Source organism: Ahaetulla prasina, chromosome 6, assembly GCF_028640845.1.
Source record: "Ahaetulla prasina isolate Xishuangbanna chromosome 6, ASM2864084v1, whole genome shotgun sequence".
Taxonomy (NCBI): Eukaryota; Metazoa; Chordata; class Lepidosauria; order Squamata; family Colubridae; genus Ahaetulla; species Ahaetulla prasina.
In genome coordinates, this window is record NC_080544.1 from 50,790,939 (window position 1) to 50,818,786 (window position 27,848).

Here is a 27,848-nt window from a genome sequence, read left to right on the forward strand (position 1 = left end):
TTAGACCATATTCATTCAGAATGTTTCACAGAATTCGTATTTGATGTTTTCATTATCAGCATTCACTAAAAGATAGTATGCAACTATCATCACCCTAGGCTGTTGCTTACATCTCAAAAAACGGAAGGTTTGTGCAGCGTACTGGTGTGCTCTCAGAAAGCATTGGTGACAAAAAAGCCTAATGAAAGACGTTTCCATAATATCTCTGCAGAGATGTCATTGAAGCATGAAAAACCTTGGGAGGTGGGGGTAGAATTTAGACTGCTATAGAAATGAGTGTACAATAGCAGGACATTCATATGTGTATGCTGGCAATGACATTATTTCCCTGAAATTCCCTTGTTCTTTGAATAAGATTGCTGCAGGAAATTCTTTCTTCCAAGTGAATCAAACATGATAAAAAATATTTACAAGAGAATTTCTGTACTCAGCACCAAATACAAACTTGCCATATTAGTTCATTTGCATTGACAACAAATTGGGTACTTAGAATTAGATTCTAAATACCCAATTATATTTCAAGAGTTTTCTTTTGTCCAGATTCCATTGCAAAAACAAACAAACTGCAATGGCTACAATTTCTATAAGAGAGAGTGTTATTATAAGGTTTTCTTACAAGAGACCTACATTACAGTCTAAGTAATGATGAGACATAGAATGGTGCCACAGAAGAGCCGTCTCAACCCACTCATTCCAGTGGAAGAGGCCTACTTCAGATCCCACTAGCTAAAGAATTTAGGAGAAGAGCCTTTTCTGCTGTAGCCCCACCCTCTGGAATATTCTCACACTGGAGTTGCGGTCCACACCCTGGTCTTCCAGAAGAACCTAAAAACTTGCCAGTACTGGCTGCCCTGAGGCCCTGATAGGGGTGTGTTACATTGGGGTTGATTGAGAGGGTAGAGAAGATTCCCATCCCCAGACTGGCAGTAATATTGGCTTTTAAATTCCTATTTAACTCTCCTAATTTTAATTGCCTTGTATTATCTTAGTTTACTTTTTGTTATGTTATAAGCCATCCTAGAGTTGCTGTATCATTGATATGGTGGCATAAACGATAGATAGATAGATTATTTATTTATTTATTTAGTCAAGTACATATTAGATAATATGTATATAAGTATAAGCATGAATTGAATACATAAAGTGAATACAATTAAAGGGAACATTAGGACCGGGACAGAAGACATGCTGGTGCTCTTATTCACATCCCTTACAGACCTCTTAGGAATGGGGTGAGGTCAACAGTAGACAGTCTTAGGTTAAAGTTTTTGGGGTTTGGGGATGAGACCACAAAGTCTGGTAGTGCATTTCAGGCATTAACAACTCTATTACTGAAGTCATATTTTCTGCAATTGAGTTTAGAGCAATTCACTTTAAGTTTGTATCTATTGTGTGCTCGTGTATTCTTGTGCTTGAAGCTGAAGTAGTCATTAACAGGTAGGACATTGTAGCAGATGATTTTATGAGCTATGCTTAGATCATACCGAAGGCGGCGTAGTTCTAAACTTTCTAAACCCAGAATTTTAAGTCTGGTGGCTTAAGGTATTTTGTTACGAGCAGAGGAGTGGAGGACTCTTCTTGTGAAATATTTCTGGACGTGCTCAATTGTATTAATGTCCGATATGCAGTGTGGGTTCCAGACAGATGATCTGTATTCGAGTATTGGTCTGGCAAATGTTTTGTATGCTCTGGTTAGTAGTGTAATCTTACCGGAGAAGAAGCTAGGCAAGATTAGGTTTACAATGTCTTTTTGGCAATGTTTTTACAGTGGGCTTTGGCACTTAGATCATTTGATATGAGTACTCCAAGGTCCTTGACAGAATAAGGGTCATCTACAAGGTCATATCCACTTAGCTTATATTTTGTGTTCTGATTCTTTTTTTATATATAAATTTTTTTTATTTTTACATTCAGATCCAACAACACATCCAATGTACAGTCATATACAATTAGTCAGGCTTTCCCAGTCACTATCCCCTCCTTTTCACTCTCTTCCCTCTTCTACCTTCTTCTACTTTCCACACATTCCTCCCCTTCTCTTATCTACATCCTCTCCTCCATCCGTCCTACACCTTCCTTCTCCCTCTTCTACCCCTCTTTCTTCCTCTTCTCGTCTTTCCTACCTCCTACTCTTTTCTCCTTTTTCCCTCCTCACCATTCTAAAATGGTAGCTGGGCAGACCCGACCTGTTGTGACCCAGGTTCCTGGACCCGGACTCCTGGACTCGGATGATTCAGAAAGGGAGGGAGAAGACCTGGCAAGCCCTGTTTCTCTTGAGCCCTTTCCCTCCCTGGCACCCACTCAAAGGGAGGAGGAGGGGCCGGCAAGACCTGATTCCCTGGAGCCTTCTTCTGATTTGGCAACGCCCCAAGAACAGTTTTGGAGTGATGCAAGACTGCGCAGATGTGATCGGCGTGCGCAGCAGCGGAAGAGTTGGGGGAAAGCCAAGTCATAATTGTCATGCAGTGACATCTGCAGAGACTATAAATAGGAGGCGGGACTTCCTGGTTTTTTGTCTTGGACAAAGCAATGAATTGGCGCGGGCTAACTGTCTCAATGGAGGGAAGAATATATTCGTGAGTAATTCTGGCCTTATCTATAATTTCCTCGTTATCTCCAGAAACTTGGCAGGCCCGTGGGTAGACGTGACCAGGACATATTTGAAATTTAATAAAATAAATAAATAAATAAAATAAAATAAAATAAATATATCTATGTAAATAAAAGGAGAAAAGAAGGCCTCTGACTGACTCTTTGCTGGGAGTATTGGAGGGAGGGAAACAGAACACGACCCTACATTAATTATATTTATACATCTTCAATAATCCCTGTGCATTAACCATCACTCCATCCTCTACCCTCATCCGCCCCCCCCCAATTCCTCTCCCCCTTACCGCCCCACCCCCCCAAGACTTCCCAGAACAAAATGCGGGGTATCAAAACTAACAATCATAATCCAAAATAAGTCTTAAATTATAATCTCTAGTCACTCCACACATCATCACACTCTCAATTCCCCTCTCCTTTAAAAATATATCTAATACAAAAGTGTTCTGATTCTTTTTGCCAATGTGTAAGACACAGCATTTGTTGGTTGAGATTTGGAGTGACAATTTTTTGACCATTCCGACACAAAGTCAAAGACTTTTTGAAGGGAAGCAGCATTGTTGGTAGTGTTAAATAGTTTAACATTGACAAAGAGAACACAGTTACTTATAATATGATCACAAAGGTCATTTATGTATAGTATGATGAGTGTGTGTCCTAGAATGCTTCCTTGGGAGACACCGCTATTAACAGGTGCAGAATAGGGTGCTCCCTATTTTGACCACTTGTTGTCTGTTTGACAGGAACACATTATCCAATATAGAGGGGTCCAGAAATGCTGTAGGATTTTAGTTTTAGAAGTAGTTCGTCATGTACCACTGAACCAAAGGCTTTACAGAAGTCTATGTAAATTGCATCTATTGCTTTGCCCTGATCAAGATTTGTAGTCCATATGTTTTTGCAGTGTAGAAGTTGTAGATTACAGGATAATTTTTTTTCTGAAACCAAATTTTTTATTAGAGAGTAGATTATTTGTTTTTAGGTGGAGGGTAATGGATTGGTTGATGATTGATTCCATGACTTTGCAGGTGACACAGCATAAAGAGATTGGTCTGTAATTTTTGACTAGGCTGGGGTCTCCTTTTCTGAAGATAGGAATGACCATGGCTAGTGATCATAGGTTGAGTAGGGAGCTGGTCCTGAAAGATTTTTCAAAGATTATGCTTAGGGGTTCCGCTATAACAGTGGAAAGAGATAGATAGATAGATAGATAGATAGATAGATAGATAGATAGATAGATAGATAGATAGATAGATAGATAGATAGATAGATAGATTGTAAGTAGGATAGATAGATAGATAGATTGATTGTAAGTAGGATAGATAGATAGATAGATAGATAGATAGATAGATAGATAGATAGATAGATAGATAGATAGATAGATAGATAGATTGTAAGTAGGCTTGCTTTAGCATCAAGTTGACCTAAATGCCAGGATTTGGATTTCTTGGGTTTTCAGCATTGTAGCCTGCTCCCAGACAAAAAAGTCTGGTTTTCTAATGGCAGGATTGGATGATCTGCACTAAAGAGCTTTGCCAGTTTGGAGGCTGCTACGTTCTTCTCAAATCAGCATCATCCCAATTTCCTCAGGTCAACATACATAAGAAAGAATTGCTACATGGCAATCCTTCTTGTCTGTTGTGAAGTGTTTCAACACCTTAAAACCACTCTGGAAACTATTTTGCAACTTAGGAACCTATTATAATGCTGCATGGTGTTTTTTGAAGTATTGAAGTAACTAAGACCTTCCATATTAGCTCTAATTTTACATGTGTTGTGAATAATAACTGACAGATTGCACTTTTGCACTTCCTTCAGCATTATCATAGCTATGTTAACAGCCATAGTTTATGATACGCTGCCACAGGCAACACCTGATCTTTGAACTACAGCTCTCCTTCTTCTTAACTTGTTGTTCTTTGAGTCACACACATGTGCGTGAGAGCATGCAGAGAGAAAAAGAAAGAGATTAATTTTTCCATTTAAACACACACACACACACACATTTTGCTCCCATCCTAAATTACCCTTCTCTATTTGCCATCGGTTAGAAGCAAAGATTTCACATGGTTTAGTTAAGAAAAGCAGCTTTTCGAAACAAACCCCAAATAAAAATAGCTGTCTCAATTGGATGCAGCATTTTACCTTTGAGCTAGCATCTTCCCTTTCCAATCTGTGTAAACTTTTACTATGTCAGAAAATGAGAAGTTAGCCTGAAAACAAACAACTGCTGAATATAGAAAGAAATATTTCTTTTCTGTTTCCCTTTCTTTTTCTCCGCAGCTATATTTCATTCCTATTTGCGCATCCACCAATGTATAGTGGAAAGCAGCAATTCACTAGGCCACTAAATCTTGATCTGAATTTATCTTTTGCCTCCGATTCATGATAATTTCTGATTCATCCACCTGACTTATTGGTTCTTATCATTTTTGCTGCTTTGGCTCCTTCTTTGTTGTGACCATTTATTATTTTTTCTGTTGGGTAGATAGTGCCATGACATTGTATGTTCACTTTGATGTAAACACAAAACCTGCAACTTGTGTGTAAACCTTCTGTTCATACCAGAAAGGTTTTGGCTGACAATGGATCTTTTATACTATGTTATAGTGTATGTTATACACTTGTTGAGATGAGTAGCTACAGAAATAAATGAATGAATGAATCAAACAGACAGACCAGTGGTGAAATCTAATTTTTTTTACACCGGTTCTGTGGGCATGGCTTGGTGGCCATGGTGTGGCTTGATGTGTGTGGCAGGGGAAGGATACTGAAAAATCTCCATTCCCACCCCAATCCAGGGGAAGGATACTGCAAAATCCCATTCCCTCCCCACTCCTGGGGGAAGAACATTGCAAAATCTCCATTCCCACCCACTCTGGGGTCAGCCAGAGGTGGTATTTGCCGGTTCCCTGAACTACTCAAAATTTCCACTACCGGTTCTCCGAACTGCTCAAAATTTCCGCTACCAGTTCTCATGAACCTGTCAGAACCTGTTGGATTTCACCCCTGAGACAGACAGATAGATAGATAGACAGATATAGAGAGATAGGATTCAGAGAGAGTGAGTGTGTGTGTGTGTGAGAGAGAGAGAGAGAAAGAGAGAGAGAGAAATGATAGGACACATAAAAAAATGTATTGTTTTAGGTTTCTGTTTAATTCTTCAGACTTGAGGGTCACCCAAGTATTACAGAGAAATAATGTAAGTTAATTCTGGATTCCTTCCTTTTGACTGATCCTGAAGTTTGGACATCTTCACAAGTTGAACAAGTGTTCTGGAAAAGAGTTTGGCCTAAGGCCACAGATACTGTAAGTAAATATGGGTAGTTCTTAAGTTACAATGCCACCAGGAGACCCCGCTGGATCCTTCTTTTCCCCAGTAACAGACAATTTCTGATATGGAAATATTACAGAGCCTTGATGGGATAGGAACAGGTGATCCTCACACACACCATGAACCTGACAAGACAGAGAGTCCCCTCAAAAATATTTACAGGGTCTGTTCAGATGAGATACTAAGTTGCTCTGGAGAGATTGCATCAATACGTGTGCTGAAATACCGCTTAGTATTCCTTAAGTACAGATTGTAGCTCTGCATGATAAAGAATGTCCTGGGATGCCATTTCCAGTTAGTGTGCTGTGCAAAGGCTCCTGAATTGTATGGAGATTACTAGGCAGAAAAGCCTGGAGCAGATTCAAATCGTATCATCCTGACTTTGCATTTATTCCATTTAGTAAAACTACAGGATAACTGCCAACACTGTTTAGCCAGCATTTAGGAGCTATTTGTCCAATTTCTTTTTTCTTTTTTAATAGAAATCATTTCTGAATTTAGCATGATTTATAATTCCTTTGCAAATAATTACAATGATATAAATCTGTTTTCTAATGACAATTTTAAAAGATTTTTAAAAAATAAACTTCTAAAAGAAACCCTTTATAGTGAATGGGCAATATTAGGACATGACATTATTGCTTGGAATATATGGAGATGGAGCATGACTGGCTATATTAGAGAAGGGAACCAGGTTTGGGGAGATAACTCAATAAAAAAAAGCCAATTTAGCATGCAGTTTCTGTTAAAGAATATTAGGAAAGAGATTAGGAAGAATAAGAAGAATAGTTAACGCCTCGGCTAGAAAACCTTCATTTCACTGCCTTCTTTCCTTTCTTCTGCAGACTATCATGGATTTACTTGTGGCTCTCTGGAAAAAAGTCTAATGCTGCTAAGTTGAAAGGAAAGAGAAGAAGGGAATGACCAGCCACAAGGTAGATGGATTCAGTTACAGTGTGATGGATGCACTTTTGGAAGACCTGAAATAGCATGTTAGAAATAGATCATCATGGAGAAAATCTATCCATGTGGTCAGTAGGAGAAAAAAATTACTTGATGGCACATAAACAATCACCAATAAATCAAAGCAATGTCGGGCCCAGGCCCAATGATAACACAACCAATTGAGTCCAATCTTTACTTAGTAAAGAGTATTGCCAAACTAAAGCTATAACTTTCTAAACTACTAGATGTATCCCGAGAGGTTTTAGGATATGGGCAGTGGTGGGATTCAGCCAGTTCGCACACCTTCGGGAGTACCGGTTGTTAACTTTCTGAGCAGTTTGGCAAATGGGTTGTTGGAAGAAATCATTAGGGCAGAGAACCGGTTGTTACATTACTTGAATCCCAGCACTGGATATGGCTATCCTGAACCTCTTCCCCCTCTTTCTTCTCTCCCCCATCCAACACAGTCTGTTAATCTTGGCATCTCTCGGAAAGTTCTGTGTTGCCAAAACTCCTGTCCTGCGATTCCTCAGGTATATAATCAATCACCCAAGGTCAGTGCCCTCTCCCTCTCCCTCACTTGCCCCCACACTAAGTCTCTGTTGCTACATGTTGATATGTAGATATGTATGAGTATGCAGCATATACATACCCATGTGCTGTAGATAAATTCTCCCATTCCTTTATGTCATTTGATTTAATTTGTTTCTCATTCCTTAATATTATTTTTTTCAAGATTTCCATTGGTTTTGCCGCTAAAGTAAAAAGTATTGTCTGTTTCCAAGGAGATGTACAGAACAGGGGTTTCCTTATTGTAAGTCCTCTGTTACTCTGGGCTGCTCTTGTTTTTTAATATTTATTCTTTGCACATCCCAAGCCATCATGATTCAGAAGAGAAAGGCCAAAGGGAGAAGGCACACCCACACCGGCTTAAATTGACCAATAGTATGCCAAACCCTGAATCACCAACATCATTAATGAGACATAAAATTATATCAGAAAAAGAAGCAACAACTGGAATAATTAGGCAAATATAATCTGTTTCTGCAGTTGTGATGAAATGAATCAATGGCAATGTCAGGAAAATACATCCTTTAAGAACTATTGGTGAAGCATGTTTGTGTTGTGTTTAGAGCAGGGGTGTCAAAATCGCATCGTCAACAGTATTGTCATGTGACATATCATGACTTTCCCCCTTTGCATCCACATGATGCATCCGGTCCGTAGGCCGTGAGTTTTACAGCCCTGGTTTAGCGGGAAGGGAGGATGAGCTCTTGGTCTGGTCTCAAACAGCTTCCCTATGAAAGACATTTGGGTTATGAAGAACCCAAAATTTAGAACTCATCAGACAGCAGCCAAAAGATGCCCCAAACTATCTAGTGGTTTCTATGTGCTTATTGGCCAGGTATGTCCTACCATTCCACAAGTGGTCCCACAGCTGAGAAGACTTAAACCACTTAGAGAGGGCTATAAAGCACTGTGAAGCGATATATAAGTCTAAGTGCTATTGCTATTATTTCATGGGACTGTGTCCTGAAAGTTCTGTAGATAGTTAACAGAACAGCCACTTCCCTTATGAGACAATGTTTTCTCAGCCTGCATTCATTGCTAAGGAAATATACCAGCACCATACCTTCATTTATAGCAAGGTATCTGGAGTTGTTCTCTTGGAAGCAGCAAAAATATATGGTAGATCTTTCTCCCACTCTCCCACTCTTTTCCTGGCCTCATAAGGAGCTAATCTTACCTTGCCCCAAGCTTAAATCTTTTCTAAGTATCATATATATGAAAGAAAAGTGACTGACCAGCAAGAGAACAAAGATAAAGGCAGATTTACAAGAAAGAATCATAAGAGCACAAAAGTGCCTACCGTTCCTGTCCTATTGTTCTCTTCATTATAGTATTATATGCATACTTTTACTTATACTTTTACTTATATATACTTTTTCTCTCATGATGAATTATTGTTTATGTTGATGATTGTATATATTGTTGTGACAAAATAAATAAATAAATAATAAATAATTAAAAAAAAGAATCTGACAGCTCAGATCTTCATAACAAAGGCACTGTACCAGTAATCTTAGCCAATCCAGTTTGCTTCCTAAATATTAGCAGTCTTTGATCCTTATGAAGCATACCTGACCTTTATTAAATCCTTTAGTCATTAATTCCTACAAAGCTCTAGCAGATCCATTGACCATTCAGCACTCTTATTTTCCTCTGTCTTTTGCTGTTCCCAAATGCCACCATTGTTGATGACTGGGTGGAAGAGACTCCTAGTTTGGGTCAGGGTTAGCAGGATCTGGACTTCAGGAATGCTTTACGAATTGATGCTTCAGAAAAACAATAGGAATACATGTGAGAGTGAGCAGAAGGACAGAGAGATCTTGTTTGGGGGCTGAGAAGGAAATTGGCAGCCATTTGTAATAATCATAAATAATAGATTTAGGTGCATAAATCTGGGCAACAGATTTATAATGTTGCACAGTGCAAAGCTGTGACTCCATCTAATTCACCTTAATGATTCAATAGATTCAATGCCCACCTCTTCCTGTAGGCACTGCAGTTATTATGTAACAGCTTCAGAAGAGTTGGAGATATGTGATAATTGCAATATTTATAATTTTTGTAATGAAAACTGTACAGATTTTTCTGTTTAGAATAGACGATGAGAGGGACTGAAAATGTACATGCTCATTCAAAGCTACTTAAATCCTGCCTGCAAAAAAGCTATATCCAAGAGCTGGTGAATGCTAATTATTTGTAAACACTTGAGATGTAGAGTACAGTATTCCTGAACATGGCCCACATGCCTATTTCACACACGTACCAATAAAATAAAATGAGAAATGTACTGCTATATTTAATAGAATACTAATACCATGCAGTAACTAAGCAAAATGCACTTATACAAAATTGCTTTCTATGCACATTATAAATGGTAGTGACATGGACATAATTAAAGAGGTGCATAAATACATGATTACTAATAAGAAAACAAGAGATTTAATTGATAGTGTAATGAATAGTTGGATTTCAGTAGATCTTTGATGTTCTGAGGTGCGGCACAAAAATAAACATGAAAATATGAAGAGTAGTGATACATTTTTAAAAGAATTTTTATTGACAATAATTTTGAAGTAAGTGAGATGTCTTCTTTGGGCAGAACAGAAAGTTAACTCTCAAGAGTCTCCTTGACATTAGAGAAATCTTTCAGCTTCGGTATGTCCTACGTTTAGTACAATTTGAAAGCTGTTTTCTTAGTTCCTATAACCCATGACCAAAGCAAATATTTAACAACCGATTACTTGAATTTTATGAAGTTTATATCTATATACATTTTGGGGAACCTTTTTCCCATTTTGATCTTAGTTGCATGCAAAATTATCAACATGCAAAGTCTATCTTTCCCAATACTTGACTGTCTTGAAATCTTGGCAATTGAATCCAAACAGATCTAAACATTTAACCACATCTTTATGGGTACAGTTCATTCAGTATCCAGACTAAGAGGGCTAAACAGCATAGAAGCACTGAATATCTAGGATGAGCTTTAAGAATCAATTCTTGTAACTGGATAATCCTTGACCCCAAATGCAATTAACACAATTAGGTGGTAAAAAATTTTAAACCAGAGGAATAAAAGCCTTCATTTGCGAAAAGAACAATTCTGAAACACCATCTGTATTAGTGATACCTTACTATTGCAAGTACTGTGGAAAACCTTTTCTTTAATTCCCTTGTATATGACTTCCTGAACTATGATTGGCTGAACCAGTCTTTGTGTCTTCATTGACTTTAGGAAACGTGTCAGCTGGCAGAGGACATCTCTTCACATAGAGGATGCTATTTTAAGATAGGAGTTTGTAAACATGTACCAAGATAAATAGCCAGCACTTATGTAATTGGTTTGCTGAAAGTTTGCCAACATTTTGAAAGTTGATTGCAGTAGATCAAATGGTATAAATTATTACTTTATTTCCTAGTTAGACACAATGTGTTTTTAGTTTTCATGATATTCATGAGTGGTTCATGGATTAAAGAATTAGAACCCCCAGTAATAGAACATGAAGGATTGTAAATCTGAAAAATGTTATATTCACATCAGATTTAAAATTAAAACAATTCATTCAATTCCCTTACTTCAAGTTTACTGAACACTCCGAATAATTTATTTAAAAGGATGAATATTCTCTGTTGACAATATAAAAAATTGAGGTCATTGGACTATATGATTTGATCTTATGAATCATTAACATCCTTTTAAAACAATATTAAATGTACTTAAATAGATTTATAGGGATTTGATAGGAATGTTTAAGTTTTGTTTAATTATGTTTCCAAAACTTTGGAATTTGACTATTTTTTTTAAGTTTTGGTTGTACTGGTTGTAAGAGAATTAGTTTGAGAAACTGGAAAACACCTGCAATACTCCTGATAGTAAGGATTGATTTCAGAGATGTGTGACTTACCAGATTTTGAAAAGGCAAATTTATTTACTAATCAAAAAATTATTCAATATCATTTTCTGTGTCAAAGATTGTAAAATATTGTAATGTTAGACAATAATAATTACATAGGTAAATAGAAATATAACATTTAGGTAGATTTAGAAACTTATTAACACAAGACATACAGTATATTAATTGTCCCCCTCCCTGTTATGTTCTTATTTTTGTAGTTGTTCCTGTATTTTTCCTAGTTGTTGTTGTTTCCTGGTTGTTGTTTGTATTTTATTATTTACCCATTCCTTTCTATAAAATCTAAGAAATGATAATCATTTTTTTCTTCCTAGCATTTTTCTGCAAATGAAGGCTATCTTTTTTTCAGAACAACTGAATGTTGATTCACTTGTTGTGATAATAATTGATCAACTGGCTTATTGCCCAAGCCTGACATCATGGGCTGAGAATGAATGGCTCAAAGTCACCAGCTGGCTTTCATGCCTAACGCAAGAGTAGAACTCACAGTCTCCTAGTTTTTAGCCTGGTGCCTTAAACACTAGACCAAGCTGACTATCAAGAATAATAAAATGATTTTTCCTCATTTATTCTATTTGTACATTTTCTCTACTTACTACTTTCTTGTTGAAGTTTTATAAAATCTAATTAAGCCTTTTTTTCAACCTAAAATCAGTTTGACCTGAAGAAAAGTTGATCATATAGAACTCTGTGGTGCATCTTTAATTAGTTATGAGATATACAAAAATTCTGGACATGAAATACATCCCAATTGCTGCCTTTGGATGTCAAAGAGCAGCAAGGTATTGAAACTTGGGATGTCACTTTTTCAATTTATCCGTCCACCTATGACTTAAACAGTTGCTCAAATACTAAATTAAGTATATTTCTGTGAGGTTTTCTCAATAATAACTTTCATTAAATTTTGTTTTTTAAAAATAAGAAAGAGACTGCTGTCCTTTCAATTTTGGATTAGAACCAAGGGTGAAATGCTCCCTGTTCGGACCGGATTGGCCGATCCGGTAGCAATGGCAGCTGGAGAACCAGGGAAAATTGGGGAATCCCTGCCCCCCCCCCATGCCCACCAATGACTGGTCACCCACTTCCTGCTTGCCGCTTCTTTAAAAAAATGCTAAAAGGTAAAAAAAAGGCTCTGACGATCACAACTGAGCCACACAATCTTCAGAGTCTTTTTTTTACTTTTAAAAGCATTTTTAACAACCTATTCAGCTGAATAGGTTGTAAAAAAATACTTTTAAAAGTAAAAAAAAAGATCATGCGCCACAGCTGATCACCCCCCCGCGTGCTGTTCTACTTACCTCAGACCTCCTTTTGGTGTGCACTGTGCGCATGCGCACCTTGCATTTGGTGCATGATGCACACTGCACATGTGCACGTGTGCACAGCCAGTGAACCGGTAGTAAACCAGTTCAGATTTCACCATTGATTAGATCCAAAGGTGATTAATGAAATTCCTACATTTGTATTAGGCAATACTTGGATACTTGCACAGAAAGAAATATTCTAGGTCAAAACTCTTCATCATCTCTTCAACCTTGACAATGTTGCCTAGTCAAAATCCAGCCAAGTGCCCCAGGATACTCATAAGCCAAAACAGGCATATATGTTCCCATTTCCTGACATTGTAATTTATATTCATTCCTGATGACAGACAGTATATAAAAGTATCTAAATCTCTTTTATCACATCTTTTATAAGTGCATTATATTTTAAAGAAGGGTTTTTGTATGGAATCTACTGCAGTTTATTTTATGAACAGCCGAAATTTCTAATGGTGTAAGAGAACAAAATTGTTCATTCTGATCTCTCCTTATCATGCATTATATGTGTAGGTGTGTGTGTTTCTAAATGAGCAGAGCTCAAAATATGTTTCATTTTCTTTGTAGAGAAGATACTCATGCCCTTTGAACATTTTGATTATGTTCTATGTATGTATGCATTCTTTCTTCCAAAGCAAAGAGACTTGTATACAATGTTCTTGCCGTGAATCATGTTTTCAATAAAAGGTCATTGAGAGTTCATTAAAAGTTGTCAACCTGACTTAAGTCTCCAGGTCAACAAGAATGAACTTGATTTCTCAGATAATAATCGACAATGCCAGTCAAGTCATATACATTTCTAAAATTCAAATCAGAGAAAAATAGTGTACAGTTAAAAACAATTTAAATATGCTGAAATAATTCCTTTTTATGTGTGCATTTTATTTTTATTTCAACAAAAGAATCATACTGTGTAAACTTTTAATAAATTTAAATATATGAAAGCTAATCCCAAATTATAATTGTTAATCTGAAGAGTCGGGACAATAGGTCAAGCTTCATTTAGACTAAAGGCCAAAAGGTCACCCAACAAGATTCATAATTAGCAGGTAGTAGCATTTGTCAAGACCAGTGAATTATAGTGATGAAATTAAGTAATTAAGAAAATGAAGAAAGTCTTTTGAAAAAAAAGATGATTAGCTCCTTTCATAGCCTTGCTTCATATGAAAACTAATACTAATTCTTTGTGCAAAAATTATGCAAAGAGATTAAAAAATAGATGATTAGGGTCAAAAGAAAAGGGTACAATTTGTATATGTTTACTAAAGAGTAAGTCCTATTAGTCAGAGTTAGGCTGCATAAAAGTACCTAAACTATTCTTGATAATCTTCAGTGCTTTACACATCTATTTAAATCTATATAGTGAATCCTGAGAGGCATTTTTCTGAATGAGGTTTCCAAATTCACATTGAATGCTCAGGAGAAAAACCTGGTGATAGATTTTGGTAAAATTATACACACATACTCTCTCTCTCTCTCAAACACACACATACACACAATTGCATGCATTGCTTTGGATAATTACCGTATATGAAACTTTAAAGATAGATTTAGAATAAAGTGGTACAAGAAGAATTTTTATTAATTTGCTCTGAGGTTGCTTAGTTTGCTATAGAAATGTCCTGTAGGATCAAGGCACTTATTAATCAAAAAGAAAAAATGCTGAGTCTTAAATAAATACAAGGACTCACACAGAAACCATATTTTTTTTCTCAATGAGAAAAATAGCAACATTTGAAAAGAGAGATCTTTGTGGAGAAATCCATTAAAACTATTATAACGAGGGATTAGGCCAATCAGAAACCAAAGAAACTGCTTTACTAAGAGACATGTGTGAAAATCTATAGGTAGAAAGGAGTTCAATTGATTTCTTTCTTCCAAGCACTAGACACCTATTACAGAATCTTTGACATTGATAACTGTGCAATTTGGTAAATGTAGCAAGTGACACCTCCAATAACATTAAATTCATGACATTGTGCAAAGATGTCATCACACAAACACCACCACTACATACTCACAATTCAGTGTTTAACAGATAAGTTTTAGCACTTGCATTATGCCACCACACCCATGGCCTTTTTCAGAGGTGTTTGTGACTTTTTGACCTTTTGACATCCACCCTTCCCACACATAAACGAGGTATATTAAATTATTTCTTTGCAGAGAACTGATAAAAATTATAGGAGGGAAATCAGTTAGTTTATGCAATAGAATGTACGTCAAATGGGTAAAGCAGACAATTAAAAATAAAAGATATATCATTTGGAAAATGAAAAACTCAGTATATGGCTGAATAAAAGTCTAATTGGGGATTTCTGAATTCAAGATGACTAAAGGCTGCTTATTACCAGAAACAAAACATAGTAAACACAACTAAATACTTTGGAATTCAGAATTACGGCCAATCATATTTGGGCTTCAAATTCTGGATAATAGATGGCAAGAAAGAGCATTCCAGAAATTTTGCAGCTTACCTAAAATATCTCTAGTACTTCAAAGCTAATAGAAATGAAAGCATAATCAGTCTTTCCTAACCACCCAATCCTATTTTTGAACAAATGTTTATGTGTATATGCCCTTTGGTGACTTGCTGGTTTTGGCTCCATCCCAGTTTAGGTCTGGATCTACTTTTCAGGTCAGACTGACCTTTGTTATCACGATGAATGACATTTATTAGGAAGAAAGTAATGGATGAAGTCTTGTTCATTCTCCTTTATCACTCAATATTTTTGATGTCTTCAAACATTGCCATCTTGATCAACATAGCATAGTTGAAAATGAAGACATTGTGGTCCTGCTCTTAACAGAGAGGTCAACTTTAGAGTACTTCTATGACATATGGACAACATTGTGGCTCACAAAATCATTATTTTTGATTTTATATATTGTAAGTATGACATGCTGCTAAATATACAACAGTGCTTTGCATTATTCCGCAGCATGATTGCAGAAGATGGATAAAGCACCAGACTGATGAACTATTCAGAATTAATAAGTGACACCTTGAGTTAGGGATTAAGCAGGCCTCTTTGCTAAACAGATTATATCTTTATATAGAATAACTTGTAGAAACAGCTTATAAAACTGTAGGGAATTCTGAAACAATAGCCTTCAAGGGTAAATAGAGTTCTAGAATTCCTTTTGTTTTTGGATCATTGATCATTCTGCTGTCTTTACTGATTATTATCATCACACTGTTTTATGAATCTTGAACAAAGAAAACAACAACAAAGCAAGAAGTCAAACTTGCAAGAGATGTGACTCCCTTAAAACATGTAGTTTTTCTCTGCTTGATTAATAATTCTTTGTTCCTCTTCATTTAATTTTTATAGGATTTCCCTCCCCCCTTCTGCAACCTCTGTCCTGATTAAAACATATTAGGATCAAAAATGTCCCAGTTGAATGAAGAATCATTAACTGAAGAACATGCAATGCTGTTTAATTACTTTTACAGCAGCCAGAGAACAAATAATCCTAGGTTTCAAAGGGACCAGAATGCATCATGCATAGTGACTGGAAGAAAGTTTCATTTGCAAATCTCTTGGTGGAAATCTCTCAAGATTTTGTTGTAGGAGATAAAAAGAGTGTTAATAACTGGCAAAAAAAAAGCTATTTTTATGTAATAGCAACTGCGCGTGATAAATATTGACATACATGGACTTGTTGGGCTATATTTCTATATTCTCTCGCTAGCACCAAAAGCGGTTGCAATTTTATTAGGAAATGACCACAATTCTATCTATATGGAAGTTCTATCTATATGGAACATTTGATTGAATTCAATAGATCCAAGTTGTAAAAGACATATCCCTTTAATGAATTGAACTAAAATGCACTCATTTCCTTTTAAGCAGAAACGTGCAAATATTGCCAAAACGATGCTATAACTTAATCCGGGTAACAAGAAATCCCATCGCTTCCAAGAAAAAAAGAAGGTTCAGTCTTTGCTCATTTGTTTTCCAGGCTGGAATTCTATTAGCCAAATGAAAAAAGTTAAATTTTAAGTATTTTTATAGTACATTTATGGAAACTTTATGGTACTTGTCTGGAATGAAGGTTACAAGAATTGTGCACACTTCAAAAATTACTTACAAATGTTCATAGCCTCACCTAACCGACCATATCATTTCTCATCCAAACAGCGTGCCTTTTTTTAAAATCTGAAAAAAAAGGTACAGCTGATTTAAGGGGTTGTCATTCAAATAATGTAAATCTTCAAACAACTCCACCCTTTCAAATCAGGTTGGCATAGTAACTTTAAAACAAAAAGCTTAAAGGCATAGCAGAGAAATGCTGCATTTTTACAGGGTCAAAAGCATTTCTTCCAAGCATTTTTGAAGTATGTGCAGTCATGCAAGTTTCAAGTTTTAAAAACCACCACACAATATCTACTAATTTTAATGATATCATTCATATATAATAATAATTTATTACATTTGTACACCACCCAACTCTCAGTGATTCTAGATGACTTTTACATCCTCTGACTAAAATTATAATGAAGGTTAAAAAAAAATGAAGGGTAAAGAAGACAAGAATGAGGGTCTCACTGTCCCTCGCTGAAGTCCTGGTTCTAAAAAACACCAGACTGGGGACATCCAAATCTTTGGATTTTTTAAAATGAAACTTATATTTCACTTTTGCAGTCAAGATGGCTAAGAATAAATACACTTCAAAATACAAAAAATTAAAAGGCATGCATCAGGCCCGCTGCAAACTCATACATGTTTAAAGGAATAATCATTTCTGTTCATCTAAAGGAAAAGTGAATAGGGAACAAATGCTAACCATTGTAGAACACACATTACCTCTGTTGAAAGATCTCTATTTGCCAGATGCTTACCAAACAATTTGAGATGTGTAGATAATTGTTATTAAAGCCTGCTTAGGAGCAGTCACAACTGTTGATCAATGTACTTCCGTTGTGTCTGAATTTAATTGAAGTTGTTATCCAGGCCATTATGAAGTTCATGCAATTTTAATGGCTCAAAGGCCATTTGGTAACTTTGGGTTTTTGTTTCTGTTTCCAGCAACTCCTGTTTAAATAATTCCTGTGGACTCTTGTGCTTTCCAATATTAAAATTTTACAGTATTCCAGATTGCTTTGCCTGGTCTTAAAAGTAAATGGAATTCTTCATGCAATAGTGCAATTCAAGAAATTCAATTGCCATGTCCCTTATTCTGTTCATTGGAAAATTATAAATAACGTACTGTACTGGGATGATATTGCTTTTAGGGTGAATACTATTTGCTTCTGCCGAAATCTAAATATTGTAAAAATAATGGGTGCTGTTGATAGCAAATCACTCAAGTAGGTTTTACCAAGAGAGAAAGGAAAATAGTTATCTTATGTAAATAGTCATCTTACGCATCTTAACACTTTTACATTTTTTTCTAAAAGTGATATTGTATCCCAGCCAAACAAAAAAAAATAAAAAATCAGATGATATTTTTTCTTTTACTTTGGCAAACTATCCACATTTGAACAAGTTCACCAGATCTAGAGTGCTAGAATGTGCAACTCTGTTTTATTTATTACATAGTATTAATGGAGAATACCACCTTGAAAATTTGTTGTACTTGACTTGTGGATTCTGCTCCCATTACAAGCTTTACCTAACCTGGTGCTATCCAGATGCAACTACCATACTATAACAAGAACATAAATACCAGACTTATTGAGTAGACTTACTATGAGATGCAGTTCAACGTATCTGAGAACACTAGGTAACAGAATGCCAATTTTCAGTGTTATAAAATTTCATTCAAGCATGCATTCACAATTGTTATACCCTAAACAATTATTTCCACTGGATTTGTGTTCAATATGATTTCCCTGTAGAAGAATCAATTGCATCTTTCAGGTTTACCATAGGATTGGTTGAGATGATCAAATAAAAAGAGGTGCTGTTTTTATTGCTTGGGTGTTCTATGAATTCTTGTACTTGAGAGGTAAGTAAAATTTAGCAAATCTTGATCATTTTAGTTCCGTTCTATTTTCCAAGGCTTTGTGGCAATGAAATTGTTCTTAAACATGTTTCTTTTTCAAGCTCAATAGATGAGAGTATAATATATATGTATCATCCAAGATCTGTTCTCAAATGCCTGAGACGTTGCCTTAAGTCATAATAGGGATTTGGCAGATTTACAGGAAAATAATGGAAAATACTCATAGCATTTCCTTTAGAGTTCCTTTTCACAAAAACTCTCCATTTTATTTACCTATGTGGGCTGCAAAACTCCACTCTGTGACTAATTGAAAGAAAAGTAATAAAGAAGACTCAAACTTTTTTAAAAAATATTTCTCTTGTAGGATGAGGACTCTGAAAATACCCTCTATGAAAGATCTCAAGGAGGAGACAGTCCTGCAGGGAAGTGTGACCCAAACGATGTTAGATGTTTTGTCTTGTGGCTCCAAGACAAGTGTTATACTGTATTGGAGGGTTCCCATCACTTTTTGGGCCACTGCATTGGCAATTTCAGATCATCTTCAATGAATGAGAAATTCCTCATGGAAGAATTTAGTACACAAGAGCACATGATTATATTTGTATTTGTGATTTGAGTTTCGGGGAAGGGGGCAAACCAATTTGATCAAAGCTGTTTTGAGAATTTATATTTAAAAAACCCATTTTTTTTTAGAACTGGTATTTTAAGAAAACAATGTTATAAAGGAAAACATTAAAATGCATTCAGCTTTTTTTTTGCCAGAATATCATGAGAGAAGCAAGGATGATAATAAACTCTTTAAAGGGCATTTCACCCTGCCAAGCTTCAGTTGGTATCTTCAAGGATTTCACTGCAAAGATTTCTGAAACATTTCTCCTGAACTTCTTCTAAAGGAGAGATAGCAGGAATGAGGGAAGAACTGCATATCAGCCTCCAAACTCTTCTGCAAAGAAGCCTAGTTGTGTTGAAATGATAACATCCTGTGCCAAATTAGCAAAAAAGGAATCAAAGGCAGTTCCAAAACTGAACGTCTACCTTTCCATTTGCAAGGCTTGACCTGACATGAAAAATGATCACTGACTAGCCTTGTGAGGCTGTTTTAGCTTTGTGATTACTGCATTTTCTGAAGTGCCAGGAGAGCTGACATAGCTGATTGGAGCACCTGGCTCCTTCACGAAAAGCTGTCATAACTGACAAGATTTGGTTGCGTTAAGGTTGCACTCTACTGGCAATATTTTTAGATAGTTAGTAGATGCAAGTGAAGTAGAGTGGCACATTGAAATACAATACTATGGAGATACTCAAGCTACAGAAAAGAGACTGTCATAGAAGAAATACTACTCAGCCTTTCTCCTATCAGCTGTGTTAGCCCCATATCTATTGAATTGTCGTGTAATTTATCCAATCAGGCATACCGTACTTTTCAGAAAAAGACACACTTCCCCCTCAAAAAGTGGGTGAAAATGGCGGTGCATCTTATACACCAAATGTTAACAAAGCCCCGCTCACCAGCCGGCTCCCATCCTTCGGCTGTTTTCAGTCTCCATGCGTTGCATTTTCAGCCATTTCCAGGCGGCGGGGATCGGTGGCGACAAATAGGCTGCGCTGAATGGGCTGTGGCGGCGCCGAACAGGTCATGGTGGTGAATGGGCTGTGCCAAGCGATCCATGGCAGTGGCAAATGGGCAGTGGCAAATGGGACATGTCAAACAGGCCGTGTTGGTGGCAAACAACCGCACTGAACGGGCCGTGATGGCGGCAAATGGATGGTGTTGAATGGGCTGTGGGCAGGGCTGAATGGGCCACAGCAGTGCCTAATGAGCCACGGTGAACAGGCCAGATGAATACCAGATGGATGCTGGGAGGTAAAAGCAGATTTTTTCCCTTGTTTTCTCCCCAAAAAAGGTAGGTGTGTCTTATAGTCCAGAGCGTCTTATACTCCGAAAAATACGGTACTCTAAAAGTCAGGTTCCATTCAAGAGTGCTAATCAGCCCGAAACCTATATTCAAAGTTAAGACAGTTGTGTTACACTCCCAGTCATATTAGCAAAGCCCGTCCAGAAGTGTAATGTTCCCTTAGAATAGTTTCTCAACCTCAACAACTTTAAGGCTTCAGCCCCAGAATTCCCTAACCAAGGTTAGAACAAAAGAGAGCAAAATTAAGGTTTGATCTGCTACTTTAAAAATGCTGAGACATGAAGTGAATGAAGTTCAAAGCAAAGCAGAAAGTTGTATTAGGCAAGCATGTCAAGACCATATCATAAAGATTCTCTTGGAATTATCTGGCTCATATGACATCTCTGTGTACAGAAGTTAAATTGCAATGCTGTATATCATCTATAAAAGCTCCAGAAGCTATGGAAAAGTCATATTGTCAGCTGGATCTCCAGCATGGCTTTCTAAAGCTTGCTTGCTCTTGGCAGACACAGAAATGTGGATCTGGTGCGAAGTAGTCCCAAGAGAACCGAAAATGAGTTTTGCACTCATGAATTATGGCGTCGCTGAGTGGAGTTGTTTATATTTCTTCAAGGTCCACCGTTGTGAAACTCCAGATGTGAGAAATACCCACAGAGAAGTTTTCCCATAACATCATGCTGGACGTTGATTGGACTCTCAGTGCTGAACCCTGGATTTGAAGTGACGTTCAATGTGTAACTTTCGCACACTTTGGTCTTGCCTTGCTTTCACTGCTATCAATTCAAATTTAGTAAAAGTATCTCTTCTCTAAACCAATGGAGTTGGGGGATTTTCTTTCTTAGGTTTTGAACGGAGTCAGGCCTGACACATATATTTATCTTTATCCCATGTTTTTCCTCAAGAGGGATACAGCACTCTTTCAGTCATGGATTAAATTATTGAATGCCCAAATTCTAGTATGGAGCATTCATCTAAATTCTGTTTGTGATAACAAATAAGGAAATACAACCTAAATTAATTTATATTAAGAATAGGGTTTTATAGCCTCCTCTTCAGCAGAAATTTAAAATTCTCATGAGGTGGTTGAACATGCATAAATAATGTATGCAGATCTACTTGAAAACTCCACAAAGTATCCTAAACTTATAATTTTTAGGACCCAGGCATCCACTATGTTTTTCTCCATGTTTTTAAACATTAGTGAAGAATATGCTTGAAAATGGGTTTTGAGGTGGCAGAACTGGAATTGAAGTGCCAACTCCAATGTTTCCCAGATTTAATCTATGGCAGTTTTCTGGATCAATTCAATCTGATCAAGTAGGTGGTAGACAGATCAAACATTTCCTGGCAAAGTGAAACGCAGATGGATAAAGATACTTACTGCTAATATTGCTCAAGGATTATGAGTTATCTTCGGTATTGGCTAAACTGATTTAAGATCAAGCCTGCTTCATTTGCTGTTTCCATTTCTTCAATCTGTCTGTGGCATTTTCGTTTTGAGGCTAATACGCATTTGACATCAAGCGGATTTGGATTGCTAGTGATAATTCTGATAAGCAGGTATCTTAATGCCTTCTCATGAATGGGATTCCTATCTGAATGGGATTCCTATCTGAAAGTCCAGCTATATTAAATACTGCATAAATGAAAGCTTTTCTGCAGTGCAATGTGTAGTACCCACAGACCCAATGAGGAAATTTAGATTAAATAAGAAACTCTTATTCAGATAGATCACTGCCCAATTACAACATAGGTAGTCCTTGACTTACAACAGTTCCTTTAGTGACCATTCAAAGTTATAATGGCACTGAAAAAAGACTTATGACCATTTTTCACACTTATAACCATTGCAGCATCCCCATGGCCACGTGATTTACATTCAAATGCTTGACAACTGGTTCATATTTATGACGGTTGCAGTGTCCCAGAGTCAGGTGACCATCTTTTGAGACCTTCTGACAAGCAAAGTCAATGGGGAAGCCAGATTCACTTAACAACCATGTTACTATTTTAACAACAAGTGCAGTGATTCACTTAACAACTGTGGCAAGAAAAGTCGTAAAATGGGACAAAACTCACTTAACAAATTTCTCACTAAGCAACATAAGTTCTGGGCTCAATTGTGTTCGTAAGTTGAGGACTGCCTGTACTGCCATATTGGGAACAGAACCCATACCTCATACCATTTTCAGCATACCATTGTGGAAGTTGCTCCTTATCACTGGATTAATAAATTCAATTCCCTTTCTTTCCTTAAATCGATGAGTAATTGTTACGTTACTATCCTGGTACAGAATGGTTGTAAAGCTGCAGGTGCCTTCTTAGACCAGAGAGACCTGCATTTTGTATTCCCAACATACAATTTAGTTTATGCTGTTTTCTAAAGCAAAGCCCTCATAAATTAGGCCTAGAAAAATGGATATTATACCAATGACTGGTTGAAAGGATATGTTAGTTTCTCCTTGAAATAACTTCCTAATTTCAGTTTCCATCTCATGACTGTCCAACTCCTTAGAGGCATTTACACTTTTTAATATTAGTTGTATTTACTGTATATTATATGTTTTATATGTTAAGTATATTTTTGAATATATTTATATTATAGATATTGAGAATATATGATGCATCAAAAATTTAAATAGGAACAAATTAAGAATTTACAGCCAAGTCTTTTATTTCTCTTTTGTTATTCTCTGAATAATCCCCTTACTCCTTATACATGCCTATTGTAATGAAATTTGTTTCTATTAGCATAATAGAAGGCATTTTTAAAAAAAGAAAACCGAAACAAGAGCCTTTTCAGAGCTATAAAAGTTCATTAACTGATTTTTTTTCTGATAGCAACAGCCCTCCCTCTCCCTAATTCTGTAAGTATTTATATGTATATCAATAGACTTATTAACACAAAAATGCCTGCAGAACTGGGCCCCTTTGTTTTAGAATAATAATTGAATTTAAAACAAAATCATCACACCTTGAAAACATAACATGAGTAATAATCAGTCTTCTTCTGAGAATGAAAATAGTCCAACAATCATGCCTGCATAATTTATCACTGAGCAATGAATCAAAAACAGTAGAGCAATCATGATAAAAATGTAATCCAATGATCTTGGATGAGAGAGAACTACATACTGTACAACAGTTCATTTTAATGAATTTCTATCTTTTTTCTCAAAACATCACTCCTCATCCAAATTAAGTAAAATTATTTTTAAAGAGAAACACCATCAAGTCACAAACAGGCCTTTTATTACTGCTACTGCACCATCTTGACATGCAAGGAACTATGTAGTCAAACTGTAAACAGTTAAATCTTTTCCCTTCCTGGAGGAAAATGAAAATATAATATAAACACCAATTATATTTGTATACCTTTTTTAATTAACACAACTCCACCACTGGTAAGAGTTTATACCTCTGTGCATAATTACCGCAATAGCAGCTCTGCAGACTAAGAACTGCTGTTCTGTTCTTCCCCGGGATTTTAACAAGTCCACTGGAACACGTAATCTGCTATTACCAGTTTTGAGTGCATACCAACTTCAACTAAAATTGTGCATGTAATGTACACTGCAATGAATAAGATTAAGTAAACAAATTAAGTACTTAAATAGCATTTCTATTATTTAAATGCATTTTGTGTTTTCTAGATTTGAGACCAGGAAGCCTAAAGAGCATGTTATCAAAGTGATTAAACCTCTGAAAGACCTTTTCTCATTAAATATGATGTGAGTCCTCCTTATATTTAGAGAACTGTACTGTAGCAGGGGGGAGAATCTGTGTATGGGTGGGTGAGGGCTGGCAGAAAGAGACACAGGAAAATGGCGAAAACCAGATCTCCCTTCTATGGGAACCTAATTAAATCACTAAGCCTTTCATCAACAAAAGAACGGCTGCTGCAAACATAAAGTGTATTCCCAATTAAGCAGCAATTATGAAGCAATAAAAGTGTATCATAATTATTATTTGTTTCCAAATATCTAGATCAGTGGTTCTTAGATTATGATCCAGGGAACAACAGTGGTTTATGAGGTACTGCAGGTGGACCCATGTGAGAATATGGCCAAAATATTGGGGTGCTGCCATATCTTATGAGATTCTGGCATAGCCACCCCAAATTTCACAAGTTTCAAATGAACAAAAATGCACCGAGATTTGGAATACTGCAAATATTTCAGATATGTGAGTTTTTAAAAAAATAAGTTTTATTTAATGTTGGGGTTTTGTGGACACTATAGGAAGGTATGTATCCTCTGATGCCTACGGTACCATTTTGCTCTCCCATAGTTTATGAGGTGAGTTTGGATGAAGTAGTGGTCTGCATAAAGAAAAGGATGGAAATTGACACACTAAAAATTGTTTCCTTCTAGCTTTTGGTAGGCAATTTGGTAACGGTCTATACTGAAAACCCATTCCAACAGTCTTGAAGAAGAAAATTGTTAGAAGGCCATTGGATACTTCGATGTATGTTTTATTAAAGGAGAAGAATATATATTTGCTCCTAATAGGGGAGATGACTTTTAATAGCGGCAATAAAGGAGAGAATATAGTCAGAGCAACATTATTCGGTAGTGATTATGGTAATGATTTTCCCATTGGATACTAAGGCTAAAATCTGCAAAAAGCTTTAAGCCCATGGATTTCATGGGCCATCAGTATTATCAGTATTAATGCAGAATCCAAGGCAGTTTTAGGTAGGAATGTAAGGTTTTTCAATTCCACCATCCCAAGTCTTGCAATTCTTAACATGGTTGTTGTAAAAGGGGGGGGGGAGAATGGTTGTGGATACATTGCTGACCGATTGGTTTTCCCCCTCCCCCTTTTACAATGAGTTAGTTTGGCAAGGAATACAGGAATGAGCTTTCTGCTGCATTCTACATTTTGAACTCTTATACTTTACCCTGCTTTTTGAAAGATATTTTGATATTAATGTATCCACATTTTTACTTATTGAAATATATGTATTTTATTCTTGTTATATTTGGCTCACTGAAATACATGTTTGTATTTCTAGCTTGAATTCTATTGTCATACCTGGCAGTGATAATATTTACAGTTTATCCTTAATTATGTCACTTGTTTGATTTAATTAAATGTGTCTGAATAGTGATCAAACTGAAACACTGGTAACCCATTACTTCTAACTATGTAACGAGTCCTTCAAAATATTTAACATTTCAATAATATATTTCCTTTCCCATTATAAAGCAATTTATAATTTTTCCTTTTTTCATGGTAGGGATATTAAAAAAATCATGGAGAAATATTTTATATTAGTACTGATGTTAGAATATTTTCTTCAGGTTCAGCTGATATATTCACATTGCCCATTAGGACTTGGGGGGCTCAGTGGGAAGAAGACATGTTAATTCATCTAAGCTTGATACTTCTTACCATCATCTTTGCCACCATCCAAAGATTGCCTCCATAAAAACTGAGGCTGTATTTTAGCTTTCAATGGAAGCTCTTAAAAAAAAAAGGTTTGGGGGGGGGGGCAGAAGAATAAAACATTACAGAATATACAAATGTATTCTTGTTTTCTCAGACGCAAGTCCCTTGACGGGTTGAAAGGTGATGCTTGCGATTTCTGATTCCCAAACTCTTATCTTTAGATTCTGAGGGCTTCTGTTGTGAAATGTCTATCAGTGCACTTGCAATTGCCAGCCCTGTAAGAAAAGATAAAAAGAACATTGTAATACACCATAGTAAAAATATTTTCCCAGCTTCCTTTATTCTTTCAAGTCCAGGATATACATACTGCAGGTTTTGAAAATGCTTTGGAGGATTTATTTCAGTCTTTGCATGAGGATGGCACCACAGTGTTACCATTTAAGGCAGCCATGTCTTTTTACAAACATTCATATGAGTATTCATAGGACACAAGATTAAAGCCAATGAACTGCTTTAATGAATAGCAGAGCTTTTTGTAAGGTCTTTTTAACCAGAGTTTCAATCTATGTCACTTTTTCAGTTCATATCTGTTTCTTAGAGAGAAATAAAATTTCTAACTTCAATGGAGTAAATCAGCTTATTATTAACATTCATGTGAGTTCTGCAAACTGGACAGTGGGAGGGAATGCTATTTCATTGGGAAATAGTAATGAAGTTATTAAGATTAAAATACTAAGGCTGGCTCTGAATTTGAAATATGCTGCCATAACTGGCTCTTCAGGTCAGTGATGTGGACGCCTGGCTTTCTATCATGCATGCATATGGAAACATGTCTCCCAAGGTACATATATTCTCCTATTTATTTATTGTAATGGCATTATGTTCTGTTGAACTGAATTTTGAGTTGAGTTCATCCATTCTGAGAAGGCGCCAAGGCAAAATGAGCCTGCCACTGAAATAGCCTTTCCCCCCAGTTTTTCAAGGGGGAAGTGAGCTGAGGAAACTGGGCATTTAATGTACTGTTTTGTTTTGTTGTACCTCGCCAATACACAAAACATATATCGGTATGTGGCATATTCAAAGTTAATTAAATGCACAACTATAATGAAATCCTTTATTATACTGCATTTATCAAATCCTATTTTCACATAATTCACATAGATAGCAATGTAACTGGGCTAATATTCCTGGCACAAAATTATTCTTAACTGAATGTTAGTATTAATGCTTGCTTCATTTCATTTGCATTTATTTCAGGATGAACCTATCAGCAAAATATATGCAAACAAAGTTGTAAGAAAAAATATCTGCCACTTAACATTCTTCTGATGAAGTAAACATGTACTGGGATTTAGAATCTGCCTGTGTTACTGCAAGTAGCTATCAGCACTGGGCATACTAACTAGAGCAGTTGAGAATTTTACTGCAGAAATACTCAAAACTCCACAAATGAGTTTATTCCTGTGTAATATCCATAGCATGACTTTAAGATATTAAGAAAACATCAAACCTCTAATCATGGCTACTGAAGAAGAATTCTTATTGATCTCGGAATTCTAACTTGTGTCTTTACTCTTAGTTTAAGACATTCATTGTATTACTTTATATGTGACTTTAACCATAGAGTGATTTTCATTAATATCAGATTCACAATGCCTTACTGTTGGTCTAGTAGAATATCTCCTCATGGCCATCTCAATTATTCCCTTATAAAAAGGTTTTATTTTACAGGAAGGATGGCAACATGCAATCTCAAAGTGGGATATCATCAGCAAAATAGTACCTGAAATTTCTGACTGACTAGCTCACTGATTCAAACATTATGATTTCCCAATTCTTAAAATCATATAAAATGTAGCTTATGAGCTAAAATAGAATTAATGTAATTAAAAAAGAA

General features: G+C 36.2%; 1 protein-coding gene across 2 annotated transcripts in view; it reads right to left on the reverse strand.

The window, feature by feature from the left end:
- Positions 1-23,210: 23,210 nt before the first annotated feature.
- Positions 23,211-27,848, reverse strand: part of ATRNL1 (attractin like 1) — a 618,957-nt gene continuing 614,319 nt past the window's right edge. Inside the window, exon 29 of one of the 2 annotated variants that reach the window (XM_058187058.1) lies at positions 23,211-26,226. In XM_058187058.1, the coding sequence (XP_058043041.1) occupies positions 26,102-26,226 (125 nt within the window). In that variant the 3' untranslated portion in view covers positions 23,211-26,101. The remainder of the gene's footprint in view (positions 26,227-27,848) is intronic. The other variant, XM_058187059.1, reaches the window with a different exon arrangement.